At 36.2% G+C, this 21065-nt stretch overlaps 1 protein-coding gene across 1 annotated transcript in view; it reads left to right on the top strand.

The window, feature by feature from the left end:
- The window catches only part of CHN2 (chimerin 2), a 164139-nt gene that overhangs the window by 52847 nt on the left and 90227 nt on the right, over nt 1-21065 (top strand). The window contains exons 2-3 of the mRNA XM_038173738.2: nt 13922-13960; nt 20609-20664. Of these exons, the coding sequence (XP_038029666.1) occupies nt 13922-13960; nt 20609-20664 (95 nt within the window). The remainder of the gene's footprint in view (nt 1-13921; nt 13961-20608; nt 20665-21065) is intronic.

Genomic DNA, 21065 nt, shown 5'->3' with positions numbered 1-21065 from the left:
AGTACCTTTTAAGTAAAGCATGCAAGCGTTTTTCAGCTGTTGTACAGAGGACAATAGTGACAGTGGTTTGAATGCAGAACAAGTGGTGTGGGAATGTAGTACACTGGTCTAGGATATTCAAAAAGCGTGCCTGCTAGGCTAATACTGCTGTACAGCAGCAGCAGCAGTCAGGGCAGAGCTCTGAAATCACAGTTTTGATTTTGAAGGATGTTGCAACTTAAAGTTGAATCTGTATTAAGAGAAGTTATAAGGGCTACAAAGGCTTTCTTCAGAGCTGGCATCAAACCACTTTGGCACCTAATCAGTCATCTCTTCCATCGTTGTAATACCATTGGAGCATTTTCAAGTGAGTCATTTGAGATATCATTGGCATCTCCTGCTATATTAAAGATGCCTGTAATACATTTCTTTAGGAGGTGTGCTTTGCAGCTAATAATCATGAAGCACAACCTCATCTTGATTTTTTCCTTAGTGCTTTTGCGCAAGACCAGTAGGTCTCGTAGCTGGAAGCCCACATTTCACATCTCTTTTTAGCCAACTGTTATGTCATCATAAATTGTCTGTGGCAGGACTTGGCGTTCTCCTGGATTTCGCTGTCTAATGGCACCAACAGTGTGCCTTGTCTACCTCATCAGATATACATGACTGCTTTCAATTCTGGCCTGATCATTCCAGCGGGGACTGATTTTTGGACCCTAATGAGTGAGAAGCTGGGAAGAGATGTAGTTCTTCTAGACAATAAATTAGTTTTCAGAATACATAAATGAAAGAAGCATTTCTCAGTTGAAAATGTTTACTGTTTGGGGACTCTGAACTAGACTTTGCACAGCAGCAGTGTGAGTAAATTGACTGGCATCAGATAAAATGATGCACTGAAATCCGACTGCCAAGCAATAGGGAGGGTACAGGCACGTCTTTTAAAGTATGGTAAAGTCAGGTGCTATTCTCTGGTGCACCTTAAGCAGGGAAGGATACACTCACAGTGAGATGCAGTTTGCTTTTGAATAATTCACTCTTCGGGAGAAATAAGTTATTACAGAACCTTGATCCAGAATAATTGTATTATTTATGTGATGTGTCACTTCAATAAAAATGTATCATGAATGTATTGAGGTTGTTTTTTCTCAGGCTTTCAGAAGGAACTAAATCTCCACCATTTTTCCTAATGTTTATACGCAAAGCTTCCTAATGTAATAATAAATCAGCTGAAGTTATCCCTAGTGTGTTTGTTTGATGTTCCATGGTTCTTAATTTTTTATTTTTGGTTTTAACACCATCTTCTTCTGTTTTCTGGCTATCTCAGTGTTGTAGTCAGATGAAACTCTTTTCTTAATAGTTAGGGGAGGATGCACTGCTTTGACATGGATAGCCCTCCTGTTACCCTTTTGCTTTTCCATCCCTTTTCCTTTTATCTGTTGGATGCTTGCCGCACACTATAATCACGAGCACTTTTAGGTCATCAGCTGCTGTGTTTTGTTTTCAGACTGCACTTGTTAGCAGTTGGACATAACACCAAATCTGATTTGGGGCTCCAAATGCTACCATAATGGGAATATTTAATGATAATAAAATGCTTTTCTTTTTGTCTCATATGGAGTTCCACCTAATCTGACTAAGCAGTCAGCAGTTTCTAGGCAGATCTAAATTAAATATTATTACTCTATAAAACCATTTAAATTTGAACAGCCTTTTATTTAAGATGCATAAACATTTCTCAAATATTCCATCTGTTACACAAATTATATGCTGTAAAAGAAGCATTTACTGCTTACTTGTAAAAATAAAATATAATATTGGTAAGTCAGCTGGAAGCTTGTAGATATTCTAAAAAGATGACAAAGCAGATAAGCAGTAAAGCTAAGCTGAAATTACTGTAGAGGTCTTTCTGAATAGCTGTCAGTTTTATGTTCTCCTAACACAATAATGGGCACTCCCAGGAGGTGTGAGTCTCATGGGATAATTATTCTTCTGAGGTTTAGATGGGTTTTGCTAAGCCTTTTCCACAGATGGATAAGATTGCCTTATAATTATTCTCCTCCTCTTTCAGTAGATTTTTCTAATGTAGAAATTAATAGAATTAATTCTGTATACATGCACTATACTTACATTACCTAGCATATTAATGAATTTCAAGCAATATTGAATGATGCTATCAGATGGCAATAGTAAGTGGTCTGTTTAGCCTTTATCTTACAAATTGGTTTTAAGTCTCACTGTACTTGCCTTTTGAGAGGTGTTTCTTTTTAATATTCAGGTCTATTTTCTGCTGTCATCTACTCTCAGGATGGTTTATTTTTAACTATCCTTTAAAATAAAAAGCCCAAGAAGTAAATGTTTAAAATAAATGTATATTCTATAATTGTAGAACATTTTTATGGTGCCTGGTGCACAAAGTTGACATGGTTGCTCAATCTCTCTCTCTAAGCATCAAATAATGTTGATGAAATGAAGCAAAAAGCTTAACCTCATTGGGGTAGCTTGTAGGGCAGCACACTGCCAGTCATTAGTTACAAACCTCTAGTGTGGCCAAGAAAACCTGCAGATGACCAGCAGCCTCAGCCACTGGATTCTCAAGAAGGTCTGTATTTGGGGAAGTTTAGCTGCTAGGATGATCCGACAAGCTCTGACAGGCTTCCCTGTATGATATAACAAACATAGAGGAAAAGTAGGAAAATCTTTAAAAATGATCTTTCTCATCCATTGGTGTCTTTACAAGATTACATATCCACAGTAGCTGTAGAGGTGTCAGAGATGAGAGTACTTGCTCATCCTTCACACAGATTTCCTGTCTCCTAAATGGGAGCAGGCCTGCAGGATGGTGGCTTCTAGTAAGATTTGCAGTTTCTGCTCTGCACAAACCATTCACATTTGCTTCAAAAAATAATAAAAAATGCATCATATTACTTTGGAGATTTACCAGATTTTCAAAGGGCTGACTGGAATTTGTTTTGTTATTCCTTCTCTGAGCTCCTGAGTACCACCAGTCTAACTATGCTGACAGTTTTGAGTCTTTGAGCGTGTATACACACGTTTGTTTTATGTGAATAAAAGTATTAATAATTGAATCTTGTTCTGCTAGATGAAGACCAATATGTTATAAGAGGAACAAACCTCTGTTTAGTTACATGGTTAGGAAGCAATGGATATAAAACATCTTTTGTATGTTCATAGCTATTGATCTGGTGGCCCACTGATACCTCTGTACATGCTCTGGAAGTTGAGGTACAGGGGCATGGCATCTCCAGTAATTCTGCAGTACATTTAGCTGGGTTTCAGAGTAAAAAGGCTGTGGTTATTTAAAGGAATTCTGGGCATTTAAAGGAATTCTGACTCATTTGCTGTTCAAAGGAGAGGCCATGCTAGTTCAGAAAGATCCTCTACCAAATTTGTTCCACAGGAAAAAAAGAAGGTGGGGGGGGATATGGGAATATGTGACTTCTGAACTTCATCATCTGGAGGGTATAAATCACAGTATGAAGTATTCTTGATTACTGATACTGTATTGAATGTTGGTTATTGCTTAACTATTGTAAGCTTATAACAAATATGTGTTCTAAGCTTTTGATTAATATTGCTTCTTTTCCCTCTGCTGTAAAATATTATGCATTTTTGTGCCAAAACCATAACCTTATTTATAATTAATTAACGTTACACAAACTGTTTTAGTGGGACAAATTAGAGGATTTGTTTGTGGTACCTGTGCATATCTTTAAAAATAGCTTAGAGGAAGAGGATTTTTTTACTTACTGTCCTGATTTTAGGATCATGGATCTAATGGATGAGCTTTCAAGTACTGGCTTGACCATCCTCTGAGTGTATCTGTAAGATAAGTGGGGTATAGAGGAGTGAGAAACAAATTTTCTTTGTGATTTCTAGAAGGGCAAAAAACAATTCCAAAGAATTTATTGAGAAAAAAATGTGGTTTCTACTTCCTTTGTAAAGATAACCAGCCTATCTCAGATGATGCAGAAATAAAATCAATTTTTATACTGAGAATTCTTTCTTTCAATGTATATCATTTACTTATCACACACAAAGAAGCTTCATGTGTTCTAAGATATTTAAATGAAGTATTTTTTTGTTTTATGCATCTTCCAAATTTGCAGAATAGGAGATCTGGATGTTAATCAGGCTGCAGTCACATTTTCCTTTGTATATCACATGTGGCTGAATTCTGTCCTCCCACTCAATGCTGCTGTAGGCACTGGTAAAACCAAGGCTCCCATCTGCCCTCTGAGCACTCTTGTGGATATGTTCTGGTTTGATGATTAAAACATTATAGAAACTAGGGGTTTGCCTCATACAACACACTATTAACCACAGTGATTCTATAGAGAAAGTGCAACCAAAGTTGCACGTTGCAAAGCAAAACCCTTCTCCATGCCTAGGGTGTTTTGTACTGCCCTGGTGGTTGGTTTGATCAAACTTATGGAAGACCTAAGCATATTTTAAATTTTATAGTGTTTCATACAATGTATTTGGAACCACATGATACTATAAGAACTCATTATCAATTGTAAAAGTGCCAGGCAGTAGTAAAAAGCTCCTGGAAGAATTACAGACTTCCACAAAGCAATTAAAATTCCTCCTGAGTTAGGAAACAATACATAAATCGTATTTATCTTAGGGGAAAAAAAAGGTCTCAAATAGTTTTCTAGCAATTTTAAATATTGGTACTAACTGTTTTATTGCTAAAATTGCAGGAGAAAAGTGAAGCTTTTATGACATAAGAACCTTGTCAACATAAGCGTATTATTATGGAACTTAATTTAAAGAAGATAAACCTTTCGCTATTAATCAGATCAAAATTAGTAACTGTAAGAACAGCAGTACTAGGGGAGCAGTTAAATTGTGGGTGGCGGTATTACAGAAAGTCTTGTGAAGTGTTTGCCTGTTTGTACATATTTGAAGAGAAGGTGGGTACCGCAGGAAAATCTAACATCGATTAATCAAAGCTATTTAAAAAAAAAAAAAAAAGTTGAACATCCAGAAAGTAATTTCCCGTATTTCACATGGAATAATAATTCTATTGGCCATGAATGTAACTGACAAACTTGAACAAAACTACTCACCAAAGAATGCAATTGAAAGGAAAATGATTTATTTTTTTTTTTGTAACAAAGTACACAGCTACAGCATTGCTTCTTATACTAGGAGTGGTGATTGTTCAGAGTTTTATCAGAAAGCTGTGGGAATGATTAATATGCTTTGCAGGTGGGTGGTGTTTTTCCTGTTTTTCATGCTCTAATATAGTATAGAAGCAAATATTGCAGCAAATGCTGCAGGAACTATAAAGGAAGCCAAAGAAAGGTCTCACTATTTGCTAACCTGTTATTCTTCTTCAGGTCCTTAAGTGTGCAGGGTAGTTCCCATCTCTGATATTTGAGGCCTGAAACTGTGTGTAGGCTACTGCACAGTTCAGCAAGGTTTCCGGTATCTGAGTAGACCTTGTGATGAGTACAATGTATTTTGAGATTTTTGTACATTACCGACTTAAACTCTCTAAATCACATGGCTTTCCTGAGCACAGTGTTTGTCTTTAAAAATACTTTTCTGTATACAAAAAATACTTTTTTGTATTTCTACATCCAGAGAGGTGTGAATGCAGGTGGGAAAGAGATGAGTGCTGGGAAGCTGTTGAATAGCATCCAGTGTCAACTGCAGGGCTAGAACCAGTGGTGCCCTTGAATAGTCAAAAGCAAACATTTGTGCCCTTGGTCAGAGAGATGATAAAAAGACACATGTCAAAAATAACAGAGTTACCAAAAGCAATGATTTGGATTTTGCTAAAGGTTAATAACTTTTCAGGGAATGTATTGGCTCCTTTGACAAGCCAGATAAATGGGCATCGTGTCAATTTATGAGTGCATTTCTGGAACAGGGAATGTGCTGACACTATTTCAACATAAATGTTCTAATTGAAATACCTCGCCGTGATTACAGTGACCCTTTTAATGCCATTTTTTGGCATTATTGCGGTTATTTCGGTCACATGCTTTTTCATATAATGCATAGATTGCTTTGCTGAGTCCAGGGATCATTGACTGAGAGCTGGGGAGAGGGCTGTTGGTTCTGTTGTATTTGTTAGGTTTTTTTTTAGATTGCAATAAGTAAATGACGGGAAATACACTGCCACATTCTGCACAGTGATAAAACTACTTCAGTGGAGCTATTCTTATATATGCCAACTGATGATCTGGTCTTGATTTTTAGCCAGGAACTAACTGGTCATTAGTTAGACACTAAAATATATCTAAGTAAGATACGAGTTCTGCTAATGTGATGTGATTTAACTTGTGTCATGTGTTTATTCCTACCAAAGAAATACCAGTCTCTCAGTCAGGCACAGCCCCAGTTGTGCCATTTTAATTTGTGGATACTTCTGGTTTCTTGATTAAACACATGAAAATGTGAAAATAACTATTACATTTTAATTACACTGGCTTTAAATTGAATAATGGTAACAAGCACTCAAGCTTAATTTTTAGTGACCAGATTAAATTTAATGGCAGTCATTAACTAAAACAGATTTTTGGCAGTCAAGCATGAAGGAGATATTTTGTGACATTTTTTTCCCCGGCATCATCCTTTAAAGTTTTTAGACACTATGCTGTGATGACTTGAACGAGGAAATTCTTAATTGTTGCTCTGTGAACAAAATGCTTCGGAGCACCTCAGTCATGGAGGCTCTTAACTGGCATCTGAAGTCAAATAGATTAAAGGTGATTCAGCATGAAAACAGACCTACCTGCCTAAGATTAGGTAGTGCGGATACTGTGCTATACTATTAAGTCATATAGATTTCCCAGAAAATATTTAAATCATTCAGAATATTCACATCAGCTAATTTAGACCCCTCTAGGTTCTTTGATTTGTCATCTGGAAGAATGTCTTTAATTGCATTTCTTGGGCCTCACACAGTATCCCTGAAAGACTGGTCTCCTCAAAGGACTTCTAGAAGTGGAGTTGTACAAATACTCATTTCTCTTACAGTTTTCCTATTGCTATTGGGAGCTGTATGTGTTCCTTCTGTCCATTTTGAAATTTTGAAAGATAGAATTCTAACTTTCTGACTTGTCTGGCACATTCAGCTATGATTTTCTTCAAAACATGCAGAATGCCATGTTATAAATTGTTTTTGAAATGTTTTAAAAAGCAGGCAAATGTTTTAATTGAACAAAATATTGCTACAGTTGAATGATCATAGCTGTCTGAACACTATTCACCCATTGCAGAAAATGCCTCTTTAAGCCTTTTTTCCTACAGGTTTAGTTGTGGGTTCAAATAACTCATATCTTTTGTGATTTTTTTGGAGTAGGTCCCTCACAATGCTCTTATGTCACCATAGTATTTCCTTTGATACTTGATAATTCTTCTAAACTATTACATTTGCCTATATGGGGGATCTTTTACCTGCATTTTAGGAAGGCAGATATGTGCATGAAACCAATTTTTCCATGGACTGACCACCTGCATACCAGTGAAAAGATACTGTTTTGAAGTCCAACGCAAAAGCAAGAGAGAGCACAATTTAGGAAGACTCTGATTTGTAGAATGGACTAAATGAGCTACATTTATAGCAGTGGTTTCTAATAATAAGTTTATGATAGGCAAAAGCAGAAGATACAAAATAGCTGTCAATTTACATTGTGCTAATTAAAAGCTTACTGTTTCAGCCTAATTGCTGTGCAGGATAGAACTCCACCCCTTTTGTGAGCATTTTTTGACATTTTCAATTACACACTATCACTGAATTTTTTAAAAAGAGAATAGCGCAGCAGGAAGCACCCACAATCTGGATGAATATACCAATTATAAAGTATGTTGCAAATAAACAATTTGATCATTTCTGTTGCTGAGCCTTACACTGGAAGTTGAAGTGTCTCATTAAGGCAAAAGTTGAAGTATGTTTCCATATTCTAGTTGTCCATGTACTGGCAAAGAGAAAGTTCAGCAATAAAGCTGGCAACTACTGGCTGCTTCTGCAGGCAAATGTGTGTTCTGAATGAAACATTAAACAAAGCTTTTGACACACTGAAGTGTTTCAGCAGCTACATCACTAATTATTAACTGCAGGAGAATTAATTTTGCTCTTCAAAGGAACGTTGACTTTTTAGGAGTCAAAGAGAGGTGCTCATTTGACAGTATGATTATTTGCAACTTAGAAAATACGAATATTCTTTCTCAAAGTGCAGTCAGGCATGCTTGTAAGGGCAGTTCCTGTGTGGAAGAGAAGAAACCATAACACCCAAATGTATTTGCTAAATGACTGTCAAACATAAAAGTGCCTATTCAAAATAGCCAAAATTGCTGCAATATGAGATAGTTGTGTATACATATATATTAATTTACAAGAGGGTAAAACAAATGAAAATAGCTATTCACCATTCAACATATTGGCCATTAGGGGACCAGATAAGATGAAAATGAGCCTTGATAATTGTTAAGTTTTAAGCACATAATGGAAATTAAATAATGCAGTGATGTTTTACATGTTGAAGAACTGACCTTAGCAAAGAAGCTCCTTCACTACTCTTTTCACTTTAATCTCTATCCAGCCACAGATGCTGGGCACCAGCCAGCTGAAAGCAGGTCTGAAGAAAAGGAGCTGGGTGTCATGATGGATACCAAGTTGAACATGAGCCTTCCATGAAGACAGCCAAAAGCCATCTGGATCTGGTCCTGAACAAGCAGTTCTAGGTGGCCTGTTTGATCAGGGGGCTTGGACAAGGTGACCTGCAGAGGTCCTTTCCAACCTCAACTATTCTAGTCAATTGTATAATATAATCCTAGTTGTATGAAGAAAAATATAAGAAATATACACGTGTCTTTAAGAATACAAATACTGTTCATCTTTCACATGGCATTTTACTCAACAATTACATGTTATGGTTATAAAATTACACATATAAAAATAAGAAAAATCTATTTAATAACATGCTAACAATGTATTGGAAACAAAGCTATCAAAATGGAAGTGTGGTATATATGGTAAAAATGTGCAAAATCTTTGAAAGAGAAATATACAAAAGCCTTTAAAATACTAATAGTTTTTAGTTTTGGTCCTGAAAATAAAAATAGAAGATGAAAAAAATTAGTGAATCATTTATCTGTACACTGCTAATAAGCCAGTCCCTTCCAAACTGGCTCTTCCTCACACATACAGGTCTTTTCTTGTACACACAAGTCATAGTTTTAAAATGAGTTGTTACTGGAAAGGAAGTCTAAAGTTCAGACAATGATGGCAGAAAATCCAAGCTGAGACAGTGCTTCCAAAGTGAAGTACAGATTATTATTTTTTTTAATATTATACTAAGGACAAAGGTCATAAATAAATAAATAAAGTGTTTTACTCCTCTTTTGTACTGGCTATGAAGACACTAGCATAGTAATGGTGACCCTTTGATAGCTGTCTTTTTCTACTAGTCTGTATAACTCTTTAGTACTATAGAGATTCCAAAAAGCACTGATTCCTAAACTGGGCATGGCACATAGCTACAGTTTGGAGTTTTGTTACTGTTCCCCTTATAATTAGAGATTCCACTTATAAGTTAGAAATGTTTGAATTGTGTGATGTAATTTGTGATCTTTTCTGTAAACCAGTTTCCTCTTTCCAGTGCATTATCTGTCTTAGTAGTCAAAAGAATTGGAGTTTTTGCTTAATTAGTGTCTTAGTAAAGCTACTTTTTCTAGGTCAGTCCCAGTGTTGGTAGTATAAAAACACAAATGTTGGCATTACAGGCATTACATTGTCATCTTCATAAAGTACAAGGAAGTAGTAAAAAGCAATTCAGACTTCCCAGTATCTTCACAGCTACTTCCAGAAAGGTGGCACCTTTGGTATAGAGCCAGGAATGGAGAATAACAAGGCTTGAAGTACATGGATAACTTTGATTACTATGTTATTACTGTAAGCCTCATTTCTCAGAAATTGCTTAAGAACAGCTCTAAGTAAAGTATTAACCATTTATCATGCATCATCTACAGAAATAGTCTTCTACCATCTTGCTTCTTAAAAAAAAAAAAAAAAAGTCTCATGTAGTTTTACTTTTTATTTGACTGCTTAAATTTTGCCAACGTTTTAGTACTAACTGTACTCTCTTTACACTAACTCAGTTCTATGGTGCTCCATCAGATTTATGAAATAAAATTTATTCCTAAAAGCCCTTCCATTTTCTTTTTACAATGTGAAGAGTAAAGCAAACTATGTGAAGAATTGATCTGTCTTTCCTTATTCCTACTTTCCAATTCCACAGTGTTATTTTTGGTTTGATGCTTTTGTGTAGTATCGTCTCCTGTCCAACATAACTGTATTAGCATGTAGTGAGAAACATTTTAGTAGCTGTCATATTCGACAGGTGTCAGCTTTCACCATTCCTTTTGCCTTTCTGTTTACCATTTAACCAACTATTAGTGTTTTGTTTTAGTCCTAATAACCTTCTCAACTGTTATGTTTCAAAGTGTTTAGCTAATGGTATTACCTGTAAGACTTCATGGATATCTTTCATGCCTTTTTTGCCTGTTTGAGTTTTTCCAGTTTAGGAGAGGTGTGAGGACACCTTGGTTTTCTTTTTTTCTTTTTTTTTTTCTTTCCATTTCTGCTGCAGTAATTATATTTAGACTTGAAATAACAAAAATGACATAAAGTTCTAGGTATTGTGTAGTTTTAGTGACGCACTGGAACAGGTTGCCCAGAGAAACTGTGGATGCCCCACCCCTGGAGGTATTCAAGACCAGGTTGGATGGGGCCCTGGCCAACCTGATCTAATGGGTGGTGTCTGTGACTGCAGCAGTCTGGTTGGAACTAGATGATCTTTAAGGTCCCTTCCAACCCAAGCTGTCTATGATTCTGTGAAAGTGTCTCTAATGTCAGGCATATAATAGATGACCCTGTGACATTTACTTGATTTTTTTTCAAAAGTAATAATCATTTTGTTCTTTTGGTTTCTCCTGTCATGACTGCTTGCAACCCTGCTTTTAGCTATCTTTCTTTCTGAATTTAGACCTGTCACTGTTGAAAGCATGAAACCCTCGAGAAAACAGCAGTAGGAGAGATCCTGTCTTATCACCTAAGAATATGTCAGTGAAGCCCCTTTTCACACTCTGCCTATCACAGTTATGTTAAGCACTATGATCAAAGTTCACATTAGGAATATAATTTAACAAGATACCAACTTGGAGCACTTGTAATTTGTGCTGAGTGAGATACATTTATTGACTGATCTTGGCCAAGAAGATCAAAACCAAGGTCTGTGGTCCTTGCAGAGATTGTTACCATGTGCAGAACCCCAGACAAAAGCTATGGGAGCTGAGGTGTCATATACTAATGGAGTCAACCACCCAAACAAACTATTAATGGCAACTTCAGTGAACGTGCTGTATTAAGCCTAGTGATGGAGAGTGAAGTACAATTGAATTAGTAGAGCTGCCTTAGAATAAAGGAGGAATAATATAAAAATAAATAAATAAATAAAAACATGTCCCATGCTTGCAGAGGGGCTCAATGGCTTCTATCCACAGATGGAGCAAAACATTGATAACTGGGCTCCATTAAACATTTCTCTGATCCTTAGACATGACCTCTCTTTCCAGGTTGTATTTAAGGTAATTGTTCTTTATTTCCCTGCAAATGGATGCCATCAGATATCAGGCACAATAGCTTGACAATAAACAGTAATAATAATACCACATGTATAGTGTTCGGTTCTCTGCACTTTAAGATGTTATCAGCTGGTGGCATCACAAAGGATGCTGCAGGAGAACATGGAGTCAGTGCCCTGTGTTTTTCCTGAGAGTGCTGCTCTTAAGAAGTACTTTAGCTATTGAGGAATGGTTCTGTCCACTCTTTCCTGGGCCAACAGATTCATAACCGTGACTAATCTAACATAATTATCAAGAGTTTTGTTTTATGACTATCTCCAAGATGATTGTTCTTCACCTAGACTACAGTATTTCCGCACCATCAGTCTGTCTAAAGCTAATGAAACACTTTATGGCTACTTGTAGATCAGCTTTCCTTGTTCAATTTACTGTGCTGTTTATAATTAATTTGGAAGATTATAAACACAACTGATACTTGTTTTTTCATTGTTTCTCCGACATTTATTTCCTTTTCTGAAGTCACAAGTATAGATAATCTAATATTTGCATTATTTCAATGTTTCTCCTACTGGAAGAAAGCTATTAACAAGCAAATTCAGAAATCCCTTTGCAGTAGTACAGAAGTATGGCAGAGGAATATAATACACAATATTAAGGAATATAATACACAATATTATGGTTTTATGGTAAACTATATAGAGAGCAACAGATGTATAGAAAAAAAAATGAGTAATATATTACCATTATAGTGTAAGAGGAGAAAAAATTAGCCTGCTCTTGCATGAATAAATTTCACTGGTCTCATGAATAGCTTCATATAATTTAAAATAATCCTTCTGTATAATGAACTTGCAAGCTAATTACTCTTGGATTGCCACAGTACTGTATGACTCTGTCAGTCTGGAAGCGTTTTAAATTTTGCCAAAGTTGTGAAGTGGATCCAGCTGAAACTGAAATTGAATGGGTTTCCCAATCAATATATCTGCAAATTGTTGCAGCATATTATTCCAGGCAGTAACTGTGATAATTGCTAGGTTTTATCCTTTTTTAAAAACAATGGAGTTAAAAGTGGCAGATGGTAGTTTAATGATTAACGTTCCTAGTAAACAAACTTTTGCATGGATATATTTAAAGTGGTTGTGTGTATATAAATAGACAGAGAGCGTGAGCCATGCAACTATAATTGAATTGCATTAGCATAACTTAAGTAGAAGTTTGGTAAATACCAAACACCTTAATTAACTTGCACAGTATTAGGAGATTAATGATATACCCTCTATAAATGCCTCTTCAAAGTGTTTGGCAACATGACAGTTCAGAGCCAAACTAATTCTTGGTACCCCAACCCTTTGTGGTTGATGTATGGCAGCTTAGTTAACTCCTGCACTTCAAGCTTGGCCTCTGCTGGGATTTGTGGATGAGTAACAACAGCCTTTTTTACCGAGAGCTGGAAAGCTCCCTGTGGAGTGAGGTTTGTGGGCTCATGTACTCAGCATGGCCCTCAAGTGGTGCCAGTCTCCTTTCCAGCCTAGAGAGCCTTCTGCACCCTGAGCTTTCAACATGGTTTTATTTTAGCTCAGGCTCTACAAGCTTACACTTTTAGACAGAACCTCTGTTCCCTCTGCCAAACATTTACCCAGTATTGTTGTATAACACTTCCACTAAGAGAAGATAACCAACTCTTTTTATGCCCTGTTGATTGAGAAGGGCAGTAACCATCTGTTTTCAGTTTTTGCAGTCTCTTTCTAACTTTTTATTATTATTTTTGCTGATGCAGTTTCTGAAAAATATGCAAATTACATATTATAGACAGTTCAAGAAGTGTAATTGAATCTCATTGTTGGAACTGTCAGACCAGTGCATTGGAGTCCAATCTGAGCTGTGCATCTTTTTAGCTAAGGCCTATATTGGTCATTGATACTGATTCTAAATTCTTAATAGTGGGGTTAGAAACCTGATTGAAAACCAGTAGCAATTTGTCTCTTTATCATGGCAAATAAAGTAAATAAAGAACGTAGTTACCAGTCTAGTTAATTATTTTAGAATACTGGTGAGTCAGGAAACTATGCAAATTGGTAAGAAATTAATTCCTGATGTATTTGAATGATTTGGAAAAAACACATTGGATCTACAAGTGGCTGAAATTTATATTCTTCTCTCACACAGAAAACTGTACTGTAAATTGAGCTAGTATCTCTCTTGGGAAAGAAATGTGAATTTTGCTGACAAGCTGAGGGCTCTCAACAGAAAAATGCATGCTGACAGGTTCACCCAGTGGCCAATTGACTGATGTCTTTCTCCCTTTTTACTTCTGTTTCAGATGCTGAAGAATACCAGCCTCCAATATGGAAATCATATTGTGAGTATACTAGAAATAGGAGTAATCTTAGTAATTTGCCATGGTGTCACAGTTACTTCTTTTATCTTTCTTTGTTAAAAATAAAAATAAATAAATAAATGACATAAATGTACTAGGTTAGGTGCCTGTAGAAATTACTAAATTGGACAATAGTGAAACTTGAACTGTTCTGGGACTCTACAGAACAAGACTCAGCGGTGTTAAGAGTCACAGCTTTTCTGGGTTGCCTCACTAATGTGGAAATCCTGGGTTTCATCACTCCTACACTGAGATATTCAAGAAGGGCTCCAAAGGTAGAGGGTTAATGTTTCATGTGTTTATTAAAGGTCAGACTTGAGTATACTTGTCTTCTTATATGGGTTACCAGCTCACTTTATAATAACAATATTTTTGATCCTTAGCAATATAAACTGATTTTTGAAGTGGTAGTTTAGAAGTTGAAGACACCATTGTCAGTTCTTAGAACCTTCCTCTCTGCCTCTAGAAAAGTGATTTGGAGCGCAGAGCAGAAGTGCATATTTTATGTTTGTGGTTTTTTTTTTGGTGTTGTTTCAGATGTATTTTCTAACAAAATAGCACAGATCTAAGACAAAATACTGCCTTTTAAACCCTTGATCTTTGTATTTTAAACACTTACTGAAGCTTTAATGAAACTGTAGCTTTGAATATTTTTCCCACTGTTTTTGGATACAGAACTATCCCAAGCAAAAGTTAACCCTTTTATTTTGGCAACTTCAAATTCAGTACAGTACCATTACAAAAATGGAAGTACAAAAAGACAAGGATCACAGTAATTACATGTGTGTACATGTATAACTTTAAAGACTTGAGTAAACTTGTTGGCTTCACTTAAATGTATATTAAACTACCATGCTGGCTTCAAAGACATCTATGTGAGAATGGCAATCTGCCTCAGAATGGACTAGGATTCTTTCATCCAAAATTTGAGTACAAAACTAATTATTGATTACTTGTTAGACCACTGTTTTCTAGAGACTTATTTTTGTTGATGCAGTATTTTAAATATATAGTAAACAGGAATGCGTTGATTTTAGTTGGACAATTCCAGTGTACTTTGTAGAGCACTTGGAGAAAAGTAGACACTTGAGTGTGTACTTTTAGAAGAGAAACCAGCCTTAAATCAAAATTAGTGGAAAATATCCTGTTGACTCTGATGAGACTAGGATTTGAAATAACAGATATTTCCTTTAGGAAGTTTTCATTAAAAAAAAAAAAAAAAAAAAAAAAAAAAAAAAAAAAAAGAACATGCACATGCCTTTACTTACTTTCTCTTAGTCACCTCACTAGTGTAACAGGCAGGTCAGTGCATGCAGTGAAAAAGTGTGGTTAATTTTGCCCGAGAGCACACATAGTCCCGGGAAACTTAAATAAATAAATAAATAAACTGATAGAATATGAATATATAATTTTCTATTCACATATACGTAGGATGCCAATACTGTGGTAGTGACAACATCATAGCATCAACGTCTCAATCCCATGCATGAATGACCTTGGAAAAAGTTACACAGCTCCAAATGCAGATAGCAGTTTAAGGCTACAGATGAGACTGCTTAGCCACAGACATATGTTTTTCATTGCAATGTTTGGTAAAATATGCTTCTTTAGCCTGCTAAAATATCTCAATCTGGTAAATTAATTATAGAAATTATGTGTAATGCTAGCATTCATCTATGATGTAATCTACTCCTGTATCTCATCACAGTTTTAAATTAGTTTGTGTATTTTACTATTAGCAATTTATGTTTACTGCCTATTTAACAACTGTTTTAAATGTATTTTAGCTAGTAACTTTTTTTTTTTTTTAACATTTGCTAACTTTTAAGATATTTTGCATGCAGTTTTGACTTCTTTTAAAACTGATGCATAAATTTAGGTGCTCTTTGTGATATTTTATTGACATAGTAATCGATGCTTCAATACTTCCAGCTTTTCAACAGAGGCAGATTTTCCTGTTTATGCAGGTGAAGTATTCAATTAAACAGTATCCCGCATATCCATGGGCAAATGTGGAACATGAGCTGGTCAAAGTGGAACAGCTTTCAGAATCCACGTTATACTTGGCATAATTCACAGGGTTATTTCAGCTGGATTTGAAAAAGATGGGTAGTTCTAATGTCAAAGAACTTGCTTACGAAGCAAGTTTAATGTCAAACTTGCTTACGAAGACCTGTTAGAAGGTACATAGGTTTCACAGATCCATATTCAGGAATGAAGCAGTGTGGTAAGGTGCAGAGTATCTGTTGATGCCATGGGTCAGCTCCTTGTAAAGTTCCCCTGTTTTATTCCTTCTTCAAATAATAAGCACGATATGTGACACTCACTTTTGTTAGAAATGAAAGCCTTATTTCAGCCATGCACTTAGGTTCCTAATTAAGCACGTGAGTAATTCTGCAGAAATAGGACAGTTCATATTGTTCAAGCTGGGCACATGGATAAATGCCTGGCTAAGATGAGGACAAAGATGTAAAACTAAGGAACTCTATGAAACACTCTCAGGCAGAAGGCAGTGTATTTCTTTGCTGCTTTATGTAAGCAATGATAGGATTTTTTTCCTCTCCACTGGAGCATCATTGAGCAGTAGTCACACATGAGTTAAAATAGAAAGCTCGAGTTCCTGGCACACTGAAGATTGAAAAAAACAGTACGAAGACAGTGATGATAGTCCTTCTTCCCTGGCAGAAGAGGAGTAAGTGTTGACTTTCACATGTCACCCCTTTGTTACCTACACAGAGCAGATTTCATAATTAGACAGTTCTTTCTAAAATATATTGTATAATTTGTCTTATTCATTCTGGTACACAAGTCTCATCCTGTAGCTGGAACAAAAGAGAGAGATTCCAACTAGTTACTTTACATCTCAAAGAAATATTCCTCTATAAATTCTATAATCAATTAAAGTTTTGTTACCTTTATATGCTCCTCAGTGATTATGATGCTATGAACATTGGCAAGATATTAGAATTATTAAACTGATAAAGATTGTTTAAGGGCCATTTAAAAGATGCTTGTTTTTTCCATTGCACTGCTACATTTCGGTCCAAAATTCTGTCTGTATTATTACTGTGCATTTGCTTCTGATGCTGGATTGAAAAGCTAATCCTGGTCTGGTGCTGTTCTCTAAGCAGTAATAATACATTTTCTTTTTGCATGCAGTTGATTTTTTATGAGGTTAATTTTCTCAGGGCTAAAATAATAGTGCATCATTTCATTCAAGTGTAATCTTTTTTTATAACCAAAGTGAGTTTGTCTCTAACCTGCCTCTCAGTTCTACATGCTGAGATAGACTGGATCAGATGTCAATTGCTGCTTACCGCTGTATTAAATAAGTATGTTTTTGTATTATTTAAGTCAACCATATCCTTATAAATTGGATTCTGTTTTAAGACTTCCAGCATTGATGAGGGGAAAATGAGGCAGAAAGTTAAGGCTTGTTGTCATTGGAGCAAGTGAGTAAGTAAGGGTCAACTGCTTTCTGAACTTCTGACCATCCGCTGGACTCAGCTGAGGTCTCAGCAGCGTCAGCCCAAGTGGTGAGCGCCCAGCACATATAATGAAATCAGGCAGAGCTCCAGGATGTTCAGCACTTCTGAAAATGAGGTCACTTAATGAGGTGTCTATGCTCATTGGAACTTAGCTGTAGGGCACATTTTTATCAAGTCACCTTAGCCATAATATTTCACTTGTATTCGTACAAGTATTCATCTGCATTGCATTCATCTGCAGACTTTCGTATAGCAATCATTCGAAGCAGAAACAGGAGAGAGCCCTTCTAGAGAAGAACACAGCTTTCGGTAGCATCACAGTTGCTTTCCTTTATAATACTTCAGTCTGTGAGATACTGTCTTTTCCTAGTTCTTCACTTATGTGGGTTTTCACTGCTCTTTTACCTCCCTGCTGGGTGGCTTTTCCAGGTATTCTTGTCTGCCTGTCTGTCCCTGCTGTTTCTCTCTCACTGTACTGTTTGCCTTCCCTCACCATCATGTCAGTGGTGGTTCTCAGTCCTTTCTTTCTGTTCCCAATCTGACTTCTCTCCCTCAATCTAATGGTTCTGCATCTCTCTCTAGCAATTCCACTGGGCTGTCAGTTTGATGTCTTTCCATTCAAAGCTAATATGGCCAAATCTGAATGTCTTGTCTTTTCCAGGAAAGCATTTCCCATTCATGATGTTTTCTGTGATTACCACCATTCACAAGCTCAGACATGCTTGTTACCTGAGGCCATTTTATCATCCTGCACATTTAAGGCAGCATGTAGATTATTATTATTATTATTATTATTTATTTGTATAGTAATAATCTTATTTTATTTTTCTATGATGTATTTCTAAATCAAATGTCTTTCTTGCTTCAGATTATTGTGCAGATTAATTACTCGTGCCTCTCTGAGAATGACAGCAACCTTCTACAGTCTATTCAAAACACAGTTATTAAGATGATTTGTCCTTCTAGTACTCATCATGAATCCCTGCACTGATTCATCCCACTGCATCCTATCAACATACAGTTTTCTGTATTTGCTTTCAAGTCTTTCATATAAATGCCCTCTCTTGTTAGTCATTTCCTCCTTTGTTTTGTGAAATGCTGACTCTTCTCCCCACCCTTGCTTCTGCAGTGATATCGGCCTCACTGATCCTTTTGGTCATTTCAAAGAGCTCTTTACTTTTTTCATTTCTTTTAAATGCAACATATCACAAGATGTAGGCATCATATGTGTTTTTCAGACTAATTTCTTTTACACCGCAGCTATCGAGGTTATTTTAGAAACAGCTTCATTAGCTTAATTTGCTATGTCAGTTAACAGTTTTGATTATTGAAAAATGGGATTTTTATGAAGTATAATTCTCAATTAAAATTCAAATGAATAAATGGGGGAAATAGATCTTTCACTTTAGATGGTGAGGAAGCAATCAAATTCTTACAGTATTTTCAATCCATAGAGTTCCTTTTCTTTACTGGAAATGCATGAGGGAAGAAAAAAATAACTTTTCTTCTTTAATATGTTTAGCATTAAGTATCAGTACCTTGCTGAATTAGACATTATGCTAAATTTGAAGCATTCAGAAATGGTCTTTTAAAATCCTGATACTGGGCTGCAGAACAGATAGAGTTTTAAGAAACAGTCTCTGATTTTTGAAGCAACGTTTTCATGCTTTGCTTGACAACTCTTTTGGACACACATTTCATACAGTCAGAAAAGTGTGGAAGGAAGGCTTTGAAATCCTACTCCATGACACAATTGAAAGAGGTAAGACCACTAGTTATCGTAAATCTTGAGCAAAAATAGTGGTAGGTCTGGCAGTGCTGAGTGAAGCAGGTTAAATCCAAATTCTTAGTACAGATTCTGAGCTGGAACACATCCATATGCGTTAAAACTGACAGAAGACATGAGTTATCATGAATTCTCTTGATATGTCCCTCTTATGAACCAGGCATAAAGATTGGCTTGGGAAAGGGAGAGGATATGGGTTTTTTGACCTTGATATTAGCCTGGTCCCCAAAGCTTTTGCATTCCCAAGAGAGACTTGGGTGCAAGCTGAGGACTTCCTTGCTTCTCAGCTTTCATTGCAGCTTCTCCTAGCCCCATTTGAAGAGAAGGTTCTGAAGGGAAGAGAAGGTGCTGAAGAGTAATATCTAGCATTTCCATTCCCTTTCTGGAACAGGGCTCCAGCATTTATCAAACCAACTAACATTTATTTTCCTCCCATAATCTACCAACTTTCAAGACTGAGCTTCACAAGCATAATTCTGAGCTTGTCCTAGAAACTTGGTCTTTTAAAAAAACAACGACGACAACAACAACAACAAAAAAAAAAAACAGTCATAGACACAACATGATCTTTCCAAATACAGCATACAGAAGGCCTTCCTCAAGGGAGGCAATCCAAACCTTTGGGATTTTTACTGGAGTTATGGAGAGACAGTCTGTCTGCACTGGAATTGATTACTGTCACTGTATGTCAGCTCCCTCTCATGACTTTTGAGTGGAAAGGAAGGAAAGGATCTCATTAAATACTAGAAGTGAAGAAGCTGGGGGCCAGGGTTCAGCGGCTACCCCTGGCCTCAGCTCTCTCTCCTGAAGCCCTCAGAAGATTCACAGAATTGATCCAGGGCCATTTGAATGTGGTGTAATTGCTCTGAAAGGAATGTTTGCTTGCTCATAAATAGTTGCCAGCAAATTTTAAAAAGAAATAAATTATGAGATTGTGGTGAGGTTTTTCAAATGGGCTGAACTTTTTCTTAGCCTATCCAAAAAAAAAAAAAAAGTGCATTACTAGTAAGCATTCAAGCATTCTGTTCTTCAACCACAGTATATGCAAAAGTGAGATTTAATCCTGAGAAACACCTAACAAATTCTTCAAGCTAGTTTTCCCAAGTATAGAGTCAGCATAAAAGCATAAAAAGAGATAAGGATTCTAAGAGTTAAAACAATAATCAGTTTTACTAGTTTGCAGGTCAGCAACCAATTTTCATGTAAATGACTTACATAAGCCTAAATACCTCAGTTTGCTGTCTTTTCCTTTGCATTTGCATTTTTCTCTGCAGCCTCTGGCTAAAAGACTCATCTGAATAAAAGTTTGTGTATGTTGCAGTCTTCTAATTATCTGTACATTTTTGTCTTTGACAGTGTATCAGTTACAACAAGAAGCACCACGTCCCAAGAGAATCATCTGTCCTCGGGAGGTCAGTTCCTCTTTCACTGCACCTTGTTAAATCTGATGAATTGTCAGCAGAATATTATTACTGAAAATCTTTTGTACAGTCTGGGTGTAGTATTCTCTTGAACTTTTTCTAAGCCATTATTCTAAATAATCATTTTCCTTAAAGTTTATTAATTGAAGCAGTTTAATATTTGCTAATTAGGCATGGAGGCCTGATTCTACCACTAGGAGCACCTTCATTAGTGAAAAACTCATTAATCATTGCTTACTGTGGTCTTCTGTATACTACCTCAAGTTTTGTGTTTCTTTGTCAAAATGGAGCAGCAGAAGGTGTATTTCCCTCCTGCATCTGCATATTAAAGTATGCACGATGTGTTTCAACATGATTCATGTAGTTCCAGTTTGTAGAATACATTTTGCCAA

This window comes from Anas platyrhynchos, chromosome 2 (genome assembly GCF_047663525.1).
Source record: "Anas platyrhynchos isolate ZD024472 breed Pekin duck chromosome 2, IASCAAS_PekinDuck_T2T, whole genome shotgun sequence".
Classification (NCBI taxonomy): domain Eukaryota; kingdom Metazoa; phylum Chordata; class Aves; order Anseriformes; family Anatidae; genus Anas; species Anas platyrhynchos.
Note: the sequence above shows the minus strand (reverse complement) of the source record. Positions and strands in the feature narration are given on the sequence as shown.